A 15,541-nucleotide genomic window follows, 5' to 3' on the forward strand; every position below is an offset into this window, starting at 1 on the left:
GAATCTCGGCTAGCTTGTCACGTGATGCTGGAGTTGGATTTGCAGTCACTGCTTGCTGTTGCCGATTTTTTTCTTCAATTAGTTGATGAATTCCATCAGACTGCTCGTCAAACCAGTCTCTATGTTTTCTTCTTGAGAATCCCAAAATGTCCTTGGCAGTATTGAGGAGGACTTCACAGATGCTTTCCCATTTTTCAGTTAAGAAAGCTGTTGTTATGGGATCTGCTGCAGGAGTTGGTAAGGTAAGACATTCAGCCAGTTCGTTTTGTAGAGCAGCTCGTGTTGTAATGTTGTTGAGAGCTTTGAGGTCAAGATGTTTTCTGGGAGCTTGACGGCGAGCTGGAGGCCGGATCTTAAGAAGGAAAATAGAGCGGACAAGGCGATGATCTGTCCACCCATCTGCTCCTCTCATGGCTCTGGTGATTCTCACATCTTTCATGTCATTACGTCTTACAATAACATAGTCAAGTAGGTGCCAAATTTTGGACCTAGGATGCATCCAGGTGGTCTTAAATTTGTTTTGGAGCTGGAACATGGTATTTGTGATGGACAGATTATGTTGGGAGCAGAATGTTAAAAGACGCAACCCATTATCGTTACATTTTCCAACTCCATGACGCCCTAGCACTCTCTCCCAAAGATGGTGACTGCTGCCCACTCTTGAATTGAAGTCCCCAAGGAGAATGATCTTATCTTCTTTGGGGATTGTCAGCATGATCTCATGGAGTTGGGCATAAAATTGGTCTTTCAATTCATCAGCTGAATCTAGGGTTGGTGCATACACGTTGACTAGGGTAGCGTGACGTTTATTTGATAAGGGGATACGCCAAGTTATTAGCCTCTCATTGTGACCCGTTGGGCTCTGGGGAATGCTGTTGAGTAGCCTGGTCTTGATGGCAAAGGCAACTCCATGGATGCGAGGAGCACCTCTATCCAGGCCCTTCCAGAAGAAGGTGTATCCCTCTCCTGACTCGGTGAGGGAGCCCTCATCCGAGAATCGGGTTTCATTGAGAGCAGCGATGTCGATGTTGTACTTCTTTAATTCATATGCAATTAGAGCTGTTCTCCGTTTAGGTCTTGAGTTGTTGTCAAGGTCGAGAAGAGTACGCACATTCCAAGTGCCAATTATTAGCTTCTTAGTATTATTAGGACCGAGGTATGGGTTGCCACGACGAGGCTCGGCTACCTGTCCGTGGAGAGTGGAACAGACACTTGTTTGGGTCACCTTTTCTAGACCCCTCCCAATTCAGGGTGGGCGGTGTGGATCCTGAAAAGGGCCGCCCAGTCACCCTGGGAGCTGCCGAAGGAGGCTGCAGTTCCAGTCCCAGCCATCCAGCGACCATCACCCCGGAGCCGCCTCACGTGCAGGGTTGGAGCTAAGGGCTGCCAGCAACAACCTTGCCTGCCCCCACCACTCCTTCCCCATCGCCGGAGGACTTGTATTTGTAGATGAAAAAAAAAAAAAAAATAGTGTGTGGGAAATAAAGAGTCGGCATGGGCAAAACTAGTGCAGTGATGATTTGAGTGAAAAGTGGGTGCACGCTCCACAGTCCACTATCTTGGCAGACCATCAGCGGTTCCAGTGGCAGGCAGAGACCATGACGACTGGACTGACAGGCTGCTGCAGGAGTGTGCCAAGAATCCAGTTTGTCAGACTTTGCCTAATGTGTCACCCCAACACAGATTTTCTCGTCGGGGTTTACTCCCCTAGCCCAATGCCAACCAAGGATAACCCACTGGGCTGTGGGGCAGGGGTTGATATGAGACCAGGGCGTGTCCACACGTCGGTGGGCCATGGACTCACATCTCTGGGGCCCCCTGCTGCTCCGAGGTCCCTTGCTGTTCAGCCTGGAGCCGCGAGGCAACCAGTTACCGTGTGTGGCCACGAGGAGGCACAGCAGAGGTCTTGGTGTTAGAGAGGCTGTGTACTGGCAGGGGAAGACTACATAACATACAACTCAGATAAACATACATACCTACATAACATACAACTCGGATAAACATACATGCCTACATAACATCCAATTCTGGTTTCTGATCAGAAAATCCAGCTTGCGGCATCAAAATCAACAAAGTCTAAACTATTCTTGTAATAACATTTTTCCTATTGATTGCAGAATAATGCACTCCTGTGCAGTTCTAGGAGGTCCACTTTCCCAGGCTTTGCCTTCTCTCTAGAGATGGGACTTTGCATATCCCCCTAAGAAAATAATCTAATGGGGGTTAAATGGCACGAATGGATCCTTTTGTGAAATTTTTCATTCATCAAATATTCCTCGATTTGATTGTAGTGTGGCATGTGGCATCATTCTGCTGAAACCACAATATGAATTGCCAAACCAAGCTGAATTCAAAATAACCGATAGTTGCCAAATCTGCAATTAAAGAAAATAGAGTTGTCAATTTAAAGTTCGCCACCTCTTAAAAACTGTGACGTTGTCCGGGAACGACCAACATGTAATCTCAGTCGCAAAATGGACAAAGAATAAAAAAAAAAACCCTTCAACTTTTTTGTACAACGACATTTATTTCCTCATTCTCTTGTTACTGCTGTGATGTCCTTCACGTGATTGTCTTTTCAAGCGTCTCTTGAAAGTCACCCATATGATCTCAAACGTTCTCCCTGTCTTGCCAGAGATTGTCCTCTTAATAGTCTTCTTTTTTTTTTTTCTTTACCTGTGACATCATTTTCACACGGGTGCCCGCACTATCTTAGAAAACAACTCTAGATGAAAGCTATTTTCAAGTTTTGTAACCAATATAGTTTTTTGTGTTTTTCTTTTTTTAAGTAATCAATATCATATTCTATGACTTACCTTGATTAAGGTAGTATTTCTGCTCTGGTACTTGCATTCACACCTGGGACAAAATTCGGTAGCCTTTTCTGGCAATGGCCGAACTACATCTTCACATTTACTGTAGAATAGACAAAAAAAAATAAAAAATTGTTAAATTGTATACATGAGAATTGTCACAATAGTAAATATTTTTAATTTGATATTTCCCTCATTTTTGCAATTTTTTCTTATTTTATTCAACCTGGGGATGGGGCATCTTTACCTGATGCCAGATATTCTCCCATTTAATTTTCTACATATTGGTATAGTTGAAGAATCAAGTTTTGAATCTTTTATTATGTGATTAAACCAACCAATACGTCAGCCGACCTCCAAGCCATCAACTATCACACATATTTATCACAAACCTGCCAAGAATTTAAAGGTAGAGAAAATTGAAGTGACATTTACTCCCATTTCAACTTGTGATGTACTTTTGAGATCATTTTAATAAAATTTGAATATAAATAAAAAAAATTTTTTTCTTTTTATAACTGTACAATTCTTTCTCTTATACTATTTTATTTATTCCCCCTCCAGGACGTTAGACACAAGATCAAGTGTGGATTTGATAAAAGTGTTTCTGTGGAACGAACTAGATTTAAACTTGGCACACCCAGGTTTATTTCAAATTAGGTTACTGTTTTCAGCGAAGGGTGGTTTATTTTTCAAATTTGGTGTCTTTAATTTAATGTGCATAATATTTTTGTTTTCATCCATACAAAAGCAATTCATGTAAATGACAAAGTTCTCTCCGATTCTCTCTCCTCTGATCTCGAGCGCGTGGTTCATTGGGGGAAGATGTGGCTGGTTTCCTTTAATGCATCCAAAACCAAACTCCTATCCTTGCATCATCAACGCTCTGATCCCCAGCTGGCATCAATTGTGATGGATGGCTCTCGTCTGGGTGAGGCTCAGTGTTTTGACAAGCTTCTGGGTTTGACCTTTACTCCTGATCTGAAATGGAACACGCACATTAAGTCTGTTGCCAAGGTCGCTGGAAAGATGGTGGGATCCTTCTACCGCTCCAGAAGATATCTCACTACTGATGCAATTCTCTATCTATATAAAAGCCAAGTATATCCAAGGATGGAATACTGTTGCCATATCTGGGCAGGAGCTGCTAAAAACAGCCTATCCTGCCTTGACAGAGTACAAAATAGACTTTGTGGCTTAGTGGGGGATGCCCTTTTCTCTACCCTGCAACCTCTCTCCCACAGAAGAGACTTGCGAGCCTGTCCTTGTTTTATCGTTATTTCCATGGCAGATGCTTGTCTGAACTCCAATCTCTGGTCCTCCCTCGCCAATCTTTCACAAAAAACACCCGTCTAGCTGAATCCACTGTGAAAAATTTCCCCCACTCTATATCTGTGCCTAAATCAAAACGTGGATTCCATGAACAAAGCTTCTTTCTTAGAACTGCACGCCTGTGGAACTCTGTTCCGTCTGCCTGCTTCCCTCCGGACTACAACTTGGATGTCTTCAAGTCCAATGTTAACAAATTCCTAATGAACCGCCCCCTTAAGTAAACACTTCAGCAAATCTCCACACTAACGTAATGTACTTGCAATAACCCTTATCCCTGAGTGGCTTCTGGGCCTTGATAAGTGGTGATCACTGTGTAAAAAAAAAAAATCCCATTTTAAAGAAAAAGGGTCACTCATCAATATGGTGGCCTTAATATACATTTTGTCACTGTCTTATAGATGTAATTATGTGTCAATAATGTGGTTAACACAGTACTAGCTTTAACTAACTTGCTTGTGTTCAAGTTAAGTGCATAAAGGTGAAAAGGTTAAGACTGACAGGCTTCAAACTGAACGACTTCCATTGATGACGCATTGTACCTGCGTGCTAGCAGGGATCATGAAGCAGGTTGGTGCATTTTCAGTGCTATCACCCCACTATACCCCTCAATATATAAGGGTGACACACGCAAGCTTTTGAGTAATTGTAGCAAGATAGTCAGTGAGTTTTTTTAGTCAGATACGAATCAGTTAGTCAGTCAGAACGAGAGAATTTTGATTCGAGATGAGAAAACAGAAAAAGAGATCTGAATCGAATCAGTGATGTGCACAACATTTCCAGCTTAAAAATGGCCACTCATCAACATGGTAGGATTAAGTGTTTTAAATTGTCTTTCATAAAAAAAACATCCAAGTTGAAATTTTAGTGAATGACATTTTTGCCCCATTATCATTTCAGATTGGATCTGTTTTTACATGGTTCAATAGCAGATAGAAAAGCAAATTTTTTAATTTCCAACAAACTTTAATGGTCATAATTCTATTATGGTTTACAAAGATGTGCCCACATTAAAAGGTTTTAGATATAATTCTGTGGTTTGCCATCAGATTTTGTTAAAAAAAAAAAAAAAAAAAAAAAAGAAAAAGAAAAAAGAAAAACATGAGCAGACGGGAAATGAAGAGGAAAAAGAAAGAAAAGGTGATAAAGAATAAAAGAAAGAAATGGTAAAAGAAAAAGAAAAGGGTACAAAGAAAAAGAAATGGTAAAAAAGGTAAAAGAAAAGTTAAAAAAAGAAATGCTGAAAAAGAAAAGGTAAAAAGAAAAAGATAAAAAAGAAAAAGAAACGGTAAAAGAAACACGTAAAAAAATAGTAAAACAAAAAAGGTAAAAAAAATATAAAAAGGAAAAGGAGGAAAAAAAGGTGGAAAAAAAAAAAGAAAATGTGCGCGAAAAGAATATGGTGAAAGAAAAAGTAAAGATAAAAAGGAAAAGGTGAAAAAAGAAAAAAGAAAAAGATAAAAAAGGCAAAGGTAAAAAAATAAAAAGAAGAGGGGAAATAAAAGGGAAAGATAAAAAAAGGAAAACAAAAACAAAAATCGTTTTGTACAACATACCATTGGTTGGCGTTGACATTTTTGATGTAAACTTTTCTGCCTGTTTCTGAAGCGTTGACAACCGTCTGCGAAGGGCAGACGCATTTGCAACGATAATCTTCATACTGAGCCTAAAAACATTAAGAAAAACATTTTGATAACAAAAGTTTGCAATGATAAATAGAAAAAAATAAATAAAAAACAAGCCAACATGTATCAATCTAGTGGAAAATGCCGGCACCAGTTTGCATCTTGTTTGTAGTGTCACATAGAAAAGGTAAAGAGTAAAGATTTTTCATTTTCATTAACCATTTTTAACCTTAACATCTTTTTTTAATTAACCATTTTTAACATAAACATCTTTTTTTAATTAACCAATTTTAACATTAAAATCTTTTTTTAATTAACCATTTTTAACATTAAGATATTTTTTTAATTAACCATTTTTAACATTAAGATATTTTTTTAATTAACCATTTTTAACCTTAAAATCTTTTTTTAATTAACCATTTTTAACATTAAGATATTTTTTTAATTAACCATTTTTAACCTTAACATCTTTTTTTAATTAACCATTTTTAACATAAACATCTTTTTTAACTAACCATTTTTAACATTAAAATCTTTTTTTAATTAACCATTTTTAACATTAACGTCTTTTTTTAATTAACCATTTTTAACATTAAGATATTTTTTTAATTAACCATTTTTAACCTTAACATCTTTTTTTAATTAACCATTTTTAACATTAACATCTTTTTTAACTAACCATTTTTAACATTAAAATCTTTTTTTAATTAACCATTTTTAACATTAACGTCTTTTTTTAATTAACCATTTTTAACCTTAACATCTTTTTTAATTTACCATTTTTAACCTTAACGTCTTTTTTTAATTAACCATTTTTAACCTTAAAATCTTTTTTTAATTAACCATTTTTAACCTTAACATCTTTTTTTAATTAAACATTTTTAACCTTAACATCTTTTTTTAATTAAACATTTTTAACCTTAACATCTTTTTTTAATTAACCATTTTTAACCTTAACATCTTTTTTTAATTAACCAATTTTAACATTAACATCTTTTTTAATTAACCATTTTTAACATTAAGATCTCTTTTCTTTTTTTCTATCATTTGTTTATATTTAGTTCAAAGGCGATAACCTATTTCATAATTAAAACAAATTATTTCCCTTTATTCAATCTCACTTTTAGGTTATATTAGTTTTTAACTGTATTATATAATTACTTTAATGGGTTATTTTATTCATGTTATTTGTTTAGTAATTCAGTTTGTATTTTTATTGATTATATTATTGAAAATTTAAATTTTCATATTTAAAATATGAGTTTTATCTATTAATGTCCCGACTTAAATTATAATTTTCAAATCAATGATTACCTGGTATGTCTATTAGATTTTCTTCCATAAGCATATTTCCTCTAATCTAATTTATTGAATTCAAATATACCCCAATATTGTTTCATTATTATTTTTTTTATTGTATTCTTAATATATAAATAGGCACGGCCAAAACAGAAGGAGGGCGTAAGTATTTTTTGACAGAGTTTCTCTTCATAAATCTACCAAAAATCAAGTAATTATCCAATCAATACGAAATTTTTAGATTAAGTGAAGAATGAACTTTATAATGGTGTACTTTTTTTCATAATCAATATTTATATATATATATTTTTTTTTTGCTTACAACCCCCCTTATTTATTTGTAGTTACAAATATGCTTAAAATAATCAGCTGAAACTGAACAAAATATATTGTATTGTGAGGAGGGTGAAGATTGTAGATATAAAAAAAAAAACAATAAACAAACAACTGTGCACATATCAGATTTTAAGATTGAAAATCCGAATTTTGAAGGTGTTTAATTTTTCATCTTTTCTGTTTTGAAATATGAAATTCGTTGAATATTTTAATTATTCTTTCAGATTAACAAAAAAAAACTATATATATATTATTTTTGCAAAAAACAACTTTTAAATCTTTGAAAAATAAATTAATAATTTTCTTTTAGTGGGCCCAATTTTGCTAATATACCATTAAATAAGAAATGCTTTGAAGAATCTATAATAAAAAAGATCGATAAATAACTGCATATTTTGCTAAAAATACAATAATTTTTTTCAGCAAATTGTTATGTGATATTACTTCACCTGTGGAAAACCATAAGGACTACATACAGTTGTTCGTATTTAAAAAGTTATCTTCCTCTTTTCCTTTTTGCTGTAACTTGTGCTCGACTTAGTTTAAAGTGTGGGGACTTGCATCTATCACACTCTCATCCAGAAACACTAGGTCCTGATGGCAAGACAGGGTCAAGACGACCAAGCATGATACTAGATACAGGAGTTGTCTCAAACACATACGACACATTCCCAAAATGGTCACCGATCTGGTACTGGCCAGCCTCATCGTTGCTTAACTTTGAGGGTTATGTAAACAACAAATATATATATACACACACACATCATTTATGAAAAAAGAATTAAACCCCTATAAAATTGATTTTCCACTTAATCGTCAAAACAAATGTTAAAAATACATGATTAATACAGGATTAAATGAACTTATTTAGTCCTATAATGGCTACCAGTTTCTTCCAACTATCAAATTTTGAATTTTTAAATTTCGCTATGAAAAATTTATAGAGTGAGATAAAAAATGAAATCATTTGAAATTCAGGAACTTATGTTATAATATTTGTGCATATTCTTCCAGCAAATCATCCTAAATCTTATTTAGACAAAAAAAAAAAAAATTATTGGTTCAAAAACCTTAAAAGCATTCCAATGTGTTATCCATCGAGAAAAAAATGGTGGTTAATGGTGTTTTTTGGGGGTTTTTTAAAATTCTATTAAAAAAAATAGTGGAAAAAGTTTTTACTATTTTGCTTTTCATACTTTTATCTTTCTGGAAAAAAAAAAGTTGCTCAAGAATAATGGAATTTTAATAGATTTTAATTTGTTGAAAAAAAAAAAAACCTACTCGTCTATTTTTCCATTTTTTGGCTGTGCCTATATATATATTTAACTATGACAACTGCGAGATCTTATACATGACAGCACAACATTTATGATCGATATAATAATTTAACCACGATTCTTTCAAAGATTGCAATAATCGGCATATCTCACTTTCACTCCTCCGCATATGTTGAAAAGATCAGCAAGTCTATCCTGGCTCATATGACTTTACGCTGCTGCTGGTACGCACCACTAAAATACAGTCATTCATTTGCTGCAAGGTGCGGCAAGGATTACTCGGGTCTTAGCAGTAAAAAGAACAAGACTAGTGTCCATCTTCAAACTTTATTGACCATTCTATTTCGAAACTTGGTGTAAGAGGGAAGCATTTCTATTAAAACTTTCACAGAAGCTATGACTCCCAAAATTGCATTCCTTGTGGACTTGGGTAAATTAAATGACCAGCTGCAATGAAAATAAGCTGTCCACCAACTGCCACAATTAATAATACGCCCATCCTTCAAATTCCTCAGCTTAACATTCATAGATAAAATAAACTGAACAAATGCATTGAAGACATTGCCAAGTCTGCTGTAAAGAAGGTGGGCTCTTTCTACCACCAGCGAGTATCCTATATATTTACAAACCTACCATTCGGCCATGCATGAAATATTGTCGCCACATCTGCTACTAGTCGTTCACTCTTAGGAAAACCCCAAACAAATCTCAAATCAAATAAGTCCTGTACTATCAGCCAACCTATAACCTCTGTCACATCACCACAATGTCATATCCCTGTGTGTTTTACAAGTACTTTTACAGAATATGCTCTGATAAACTCATAGCACCTGTGCCTCCTCAATGTGCATCCTCCCAACTAACCCGACAAGTTGAATGTGATATAAACAGACATCTTGCTGCTCAACTCCCCACAGTTCCCTATAGACACAATATCAAATAGAAGTTGCTAACATTCTAAGTGGCAGCATGCCTTGTTTGGGGTGAAAAAGAATAAGACAAAGAAGAAGTTTTCTATAGAGTTTCCTCGACAATAGACGCAAATGTGGACTTTAGTGTGTAGAGGGTCAATGGTGCCACAGATACAGTCAGAATGCAACTGATATTTGTTGGGGTTTTTTGCGTTTTATTTTTATATACTTGTGAATCCGTATGCACCCTCAACAGTCACTAATGTGAGAGGCAACGACACAACCAGAAGAGGACATAAAAGAAAAGACCACAGACGTTAGAGTCGGTGATGTTGTCGAGCGGGAGACTACATAGTCATACAGATTAATGACAATTAGGCTCACAGATGAACTCAGAATAGATTGTATGTACAATGACATCAAAATACATTTGGTTACGTTCATCATTTTAACCCTTCAAAGTATACATTTTCCATGAAATCCATTAAGACCCCTATACACCTATGTGCCAAGCCATGAACCCTCTCACTTTCCTATTTTTTTTCGTTTTTTTTTAAGTTTTAAATAAAATAAAGAATAGCATATTTCCTTCTAATGGATGTCAAGCACTGCTCTATCATTATTTTCATGGTTAGTGCTCGTCTGAGCTCCAATGTATGGTCCCCTTACCAAACTTTCACGATAAACACCCTTCTAGCTAAAACTACTATCAATAATTTTTCCTACTCTTTATCGGTGCCTAAACTTAAATGTGGATTCTATAAACAAAGCTTCTTTCTTAGAACTGTGCACCTATAGAACTCTATTCAATCTGCCTGCCTTCCAGCTGACTACAATATGAACGTCTTCAAGTCCAATGTAAACAAGTAGTTGATGAGTTGTCCTCTTATCAAATTTCCACTACTAATGATTATTACAATGTTGCCACATTGACTACTGCACACCCATTAACTCTTATCCTCGAGTAGTCTCCAAGCCTTGATAAGTGTTGATATTTTGTATATAAAAAAAAAAAAAAAAAAAAAACAATAATATTGTATCTTTTGGTTAAAATAAAATATACTTTGTATAATTTATAATCTTAAGGTTCCAAAAATTCATACTAGAATTGTCTGCAAGGACTAGTGGCATAAAGGATAAAGTACTTAGTAAAATTCAATTGCAAACGATACTCTTTTGGAGGTTGAAAACTCGACCTATAATAATGTATTCCTTTTGAAAGTCAACTGACGGACAGAGCCTCTCACGTATGTCAGGAGAGATCTAAAAAAAAAATTTTTTAAATGTTCATTCAGACCAAGTGTTGGTCAATGAAATTTCTCTTTTCAAGGTTCGACATAAATATGCACCGACACATCTAAAATAAATAAAAATTTAAAAAAAAAACATAAAGCAAGAATTTTTTCATCTTTTTTTTTTGGTCCCAATGAAAAGAGAAATAAATTTAGAATTGCTTGCAAATTTCAATTTAAAAGATTGTTGCAGCTGATTTGTTGTTGTTGTTGTTGTTGTTAATCATCATCATAGTCATCATCATCATGCTGTCGCAGCCATCGTGGGTGTGATGTTGAAAGAAAAGAATGTCTGAAAAGAGATTTTTCTCCTGCGTGAACATCGTTGGAGGAGGAGACGATGGCAATCAGAAAAGCGTGAAGAAAGCCGACAGAGTTTCTAGCGATCACACATCAATTAGGAAACGTCTGAAAAGAAAATCCGAGCTGCTGTGAAGATGAATGACTTTGGTTCTTTCAAGGCAGAAGAATAGAAATGAATAGAGGGAGGAGGAGGAGGAGGATAGAGCTCAATGGGTTGCTTCCAAAATACAGCTTGCCTCCCCATCGTTTCCATTTTATGCAAGCGCCAACGATAAGCGACACTACCAATGAGTAGATTGGCTGTCAAATGCAGCTCGTTTGTCGTTTAGAAATGCAAATCACAATTCACAGAATATTGATCGCTGGTGGCTGCAAGTGACAATCGTAAAGTGGCTGATATAGAGTAGACACAAGAAATCAATGTTTTCTCTTCTTTTTAATCTTAAACTTGTCTATAAACATAAACTGGCAAGAGAACTTGGTGTTACCCAGGATTCGATGAAAAACCCAACATTTTTTTTAATTCACTCGTAGATAGGGTAAAAAAAAAAGTCTCAAATCTAATAGGTCCTCCTGTACTGACCGCCAAGCTCTAACCTCTGTCCCATCGTCACAATGTTGCATCCCTGTGCCTGTTTTACAATGTGCTCTGATGAACTCTTAGCATTTGTGTTCCCTCATCACATGTACTCCTAACTAGACAAACAACAAAATCCCACCCCTACATTGTTGAGGTCTCTAGATGCTGAAAAACCTTTGAATTTAATAGTTTCTTCCTTCAGACTGATAGACTTTGGAATTCTTTGGTTGGTTTGGTTTGGTTGCTTTGTTTTATGGCATATCAACCCTTTTTGAGTTATTTAATGTCGAATCCAGTTATTTTTGGAAATAATATTCATGTTGCATCCAATTATTTGGTAGAAAATTTTTTATATTTCAAGTTCTTTGTATTTTCAATCGCTAGTTTGTAGTGTTTGGTTTAGTTGTTTTATAGTGGATTTTATCGTTTTTGTTCCCTGCAGAACATGAATGAGTTTTGCAATGGGAGAGGAAAAAGGGTTACAGTATTAATGTTTGATACATTTTAAGTTAGGAAATCAGTCAGGAAGTGGGGGAGATAGAATGCAAAAGGGGAATGGAAAGAAGGAAAAAGAGTAAAAGGTGGTAGTTTTTGTTTTTGGTTTCTCAGAAAAATTAAGTTTTGCAAAAGGAAATAGAAAAACAAAAAAGCATCAATGTTAAGTGCACTTCGTCTCAGGAAACCAATATCTTCAGACAGCCTGATCTGGTAGCACCATTTTGGAATTCTCTCTCAGTTTTCCGCTTCCCTGACTGTGCTAACAGACATCTCGCTGCTCAACTCCTCACAGTCACCTGTTAGACATGATGCCAAATAGTAGTCCTCTATGTTCAAAAACTTCTTTTTTTTTCAAATTAAAAAAATGGATTCCACCTTTTCCGATTTAAAAAAGTGAAAATGCACTAAAATAAAACCGGAAATAGCAACAAACGCCAGGTTTTATGATATTTTAAAATTAAGAAAAAAAAAATATCAGAAAAATATAAAAGTTTGGGCCTGTTTGTTTTTGTTCAGTTGAGGGGGCACAAGTGCTTGCAGTTCATCAGAGCATCCACCATTAAAATACTTGTAGAACAGGCAGAGGGATGCAACATTTCGTCGATGGGACAGAAGCTGAAGCTTAGATGACAGTTCAGGACCTATCAGGTTGGCGACTTTCTTTTGAACCTTGTCTAGGAGTGAGAGACTAGTAGCAGATGCACCAGCCCAAATATGACAACAGTACTCCATACATGGGAAAATGGTGGCCAATTGTTATGGATGCATAATGTTAACAGATAATTTTTCACCATTTCTCCCGGAAACTACCCCAGTTTAATAATGAGTGTGTGAGACACCAATCTCAAAGAAGCTGAAACTGACATGAAAAATTGAAATCAAAATGAATTTTCCAACTAGGGAGTGGGGAAGCGGGCCCCTAACCAATCTCTCAAACTGGAATGGGATGCATATGTGAGGGCGGGAGTCAAAGAGACGTTGCAAGTCTACTTCTGCTCTATCGTTATTTTCATGGCAAGTGCTCATCTGAACTTCAATATATGACCCCCCCACAAAACATTCACAACAAACACTCGCCTAGCTACAACCACTGTCAATAATTCCCCCACCCCCTGTCTGTGCCTAAATCCCCTTAAATAATCAAATTTTACCCAATTTCCACCACTACTGATCACGATGTGGTTGTCTCACTGACCACCTTACACTCATTAATCTTAACTGACCTTTAGGCCTTGCTAAGTGGTGACTCCCTCATAAAAAAAATTTCTACCTTCCCCTACTCAAATTGTTTTGAAGTATGAGACAAACAAAAAAAGACGAAGAAAAGAGAAAAATCAGAAAAAGAGAAAGAAAAAACGAGTGGAAGAAAGAGAAAAAAAATCAGCCAAAAAAAAAAAAATTACAGGATGAAACGATAAAGTTGTTGATCCAAACAACACTACAAATTTATTTTTAAACTTTTATTGAACAAAATCAATTCAGGTAACTTGATTATGTAGTAGAGCTGACATATATTCAATATAGCCGCCTTCAGTCTAAATCACTGCCTCGATACAGGCCGGAACTGGGAGCATACTTTTTCCATAAGTGTTGGCAGGAGCTCGGTGAATGGCGGCAATCAGGCTAGCTTTGGTTTGTGAGAGGTCATGTTGGTGATGTTCTCGATGTATGACCAAACAAAGTAGTCAAGCGGGTTCAGATCAAGGGAGGAGGAGGGGGGCAGTGAGAGAAGAGTACAAAGTCATAGCACTCCTTCTGAACCAAAGCCTGAGTCTCTTTGGACTTGTGGACTGGCGCCAAATCCTGCTGTCATAGCCAGGGTCTGTAAGCGGCCACCTGATTGCACCAAGGGATCACCACACTCTTCAACACATCCAGATACACTTTGGTGTTGACTTTCAAGCTAACTTTAAAGATGTGAGGTGGTATGATGTGGCCCTCACTTGAAACCACACCAAAGACCATAACTGTGACCGGAAACTTCATTTTCATCACCCTGGGCATGTCCCTATTATTCATGGCAATCCAGCGATGCATTTTGAGGGTGTTGGCAATGGTCCTGTTGTCATAACTTGTATCATTAGCGAGCATGAGTTGTACAGTGACACATCTCCGCTCTTGCTCGTTGAACATTACATAACTTTTAAACATAATTGAAGGCTCCTATTGCTCTTGGGATTTGTACACAACTGGCTAGCTAATAGATGATCTGCAACAAAAAAAGAAAATCGGTTTTAATCAAACGGAAATGGAATCAGGAAGACTTTGCTAGGGCGACAATGTTATCGTTCCATCCGATCAGATGTAAAACTCTTGTGTTTCCACGGAAATCAAACTTTCCTTTTCTCTGCAACCTATTTCCCATAGAAGAGACATTGCAAGAAGAGTCTGTCCCTGCTCTATCACTATGTTCGACTGAACTCCAATCTATGGTCCCCTTATCGCCAATCTTTCACAAAAAACACTCGTCCAGCCAAAATCACTATCAATAAATTCCCCCACTCTCTATCGGTGTCTAAACCTAAACGTGGATTCCATGAACAAAGTTTCTTTCCTAGAACTGCCCCGCTGGTCTGCTTTCCAGCTGACTACAATATCATTGTCTTCAAGTCCAATGTAAACAAGTTTTTTATTCAACGGGCTTCGTAAATAATTTAATTATACCAAATTACCGTTGCAAACGATAATTATGCAACTGTCTCAACGACTACAATATAGACATTAACCTTTATCCTCGAATTGCCCCCAGGCCTTGATATGTGGTAACCTTTTGGTAATAAAAAATTGTCAATAGAAATTTTAAAAAGCCCAAAACGATTTTTCCCCCTTTTAAAGCAAATTCACCTTAAAGAAATAAGAAAGCTTTCAACCATGTAAAGTTTTTCCCAAGCACTTTTCTCTTTTTCCTGAGAAAAACCGAATTCTGCTTTTTTCGGTTCATAGAATTTTTGAATTCTGTTAAAAAGCAAAGGTCTCACATCTCTGTATACCATATGATAAATACTGACTCAATGGGTCATGAGTGGCCCAATAACTTTACTTAAATGTTGTTTAATGGTAAATTTTACTTGCAAGCATTAAAAGGAAAACTGAAACATGTACGTATACAGTAATACTTAATTATTAAACTAAATCAATACTAATTTGATTGGGAGGGGGGGCATAAAAATAATGACGACACTTTAATAAGTGTACTTATATTAAATAATAAACTTTTTAATTCTGAATTTTTGAGATGAGGATTATTCAAACTACTGTTCTCATCTTCAACAATTTCA

The 15,541-nt window shown here is 35.9% G+C and overlaps 1 protein-coding gene across 3 annotated transcripts in view; it reads right to left on the minus strand.

The window, feature by feature from the left end:
* Positions 1–15,541, minus strand: part of LOC145263060 (proton-transporting V-type ATPase complex assembly regulator TMEM9-like) — a 54,490-nt gene that overhangs the window by 23,910 nt on the left and 15,039 nt on the right. For all 3 annotated transcript variants that reach the window (XM_080119913.1, XM_080119910.1, XM_080119911.1), the window contains exons 2-3: positions 5,699–5,808; positions 2,817–2,916 (exon numbers count right to left, since the gene is read on the minus strand). In XM_080119913.1, the coding sequence (XP_079976039.1) occupies positions 2,817–2,916; positions 5,699–5,808 (210 nt within the window). The remainder of the gene's footprint in view (positions 1–2,816; positions 2,917–5,698; positions 5,809–15,541) is intronic.

Source organism: Euprymna scolopes, chromosome 38 (assembly GCF_053919585.1).
Source record: "Euprymna scolopes isolate OS-2025 chromosome 38, ASM5391958v1, whole genome shotgun sequence".
Taxonomy (NCBI): domain Eukaryota; kingdom Metazoa; phylum Mollusca; class Cephalopoda; order Sepiida; family Sepiolidae; genus Euprymna; species Euprymna scolopes.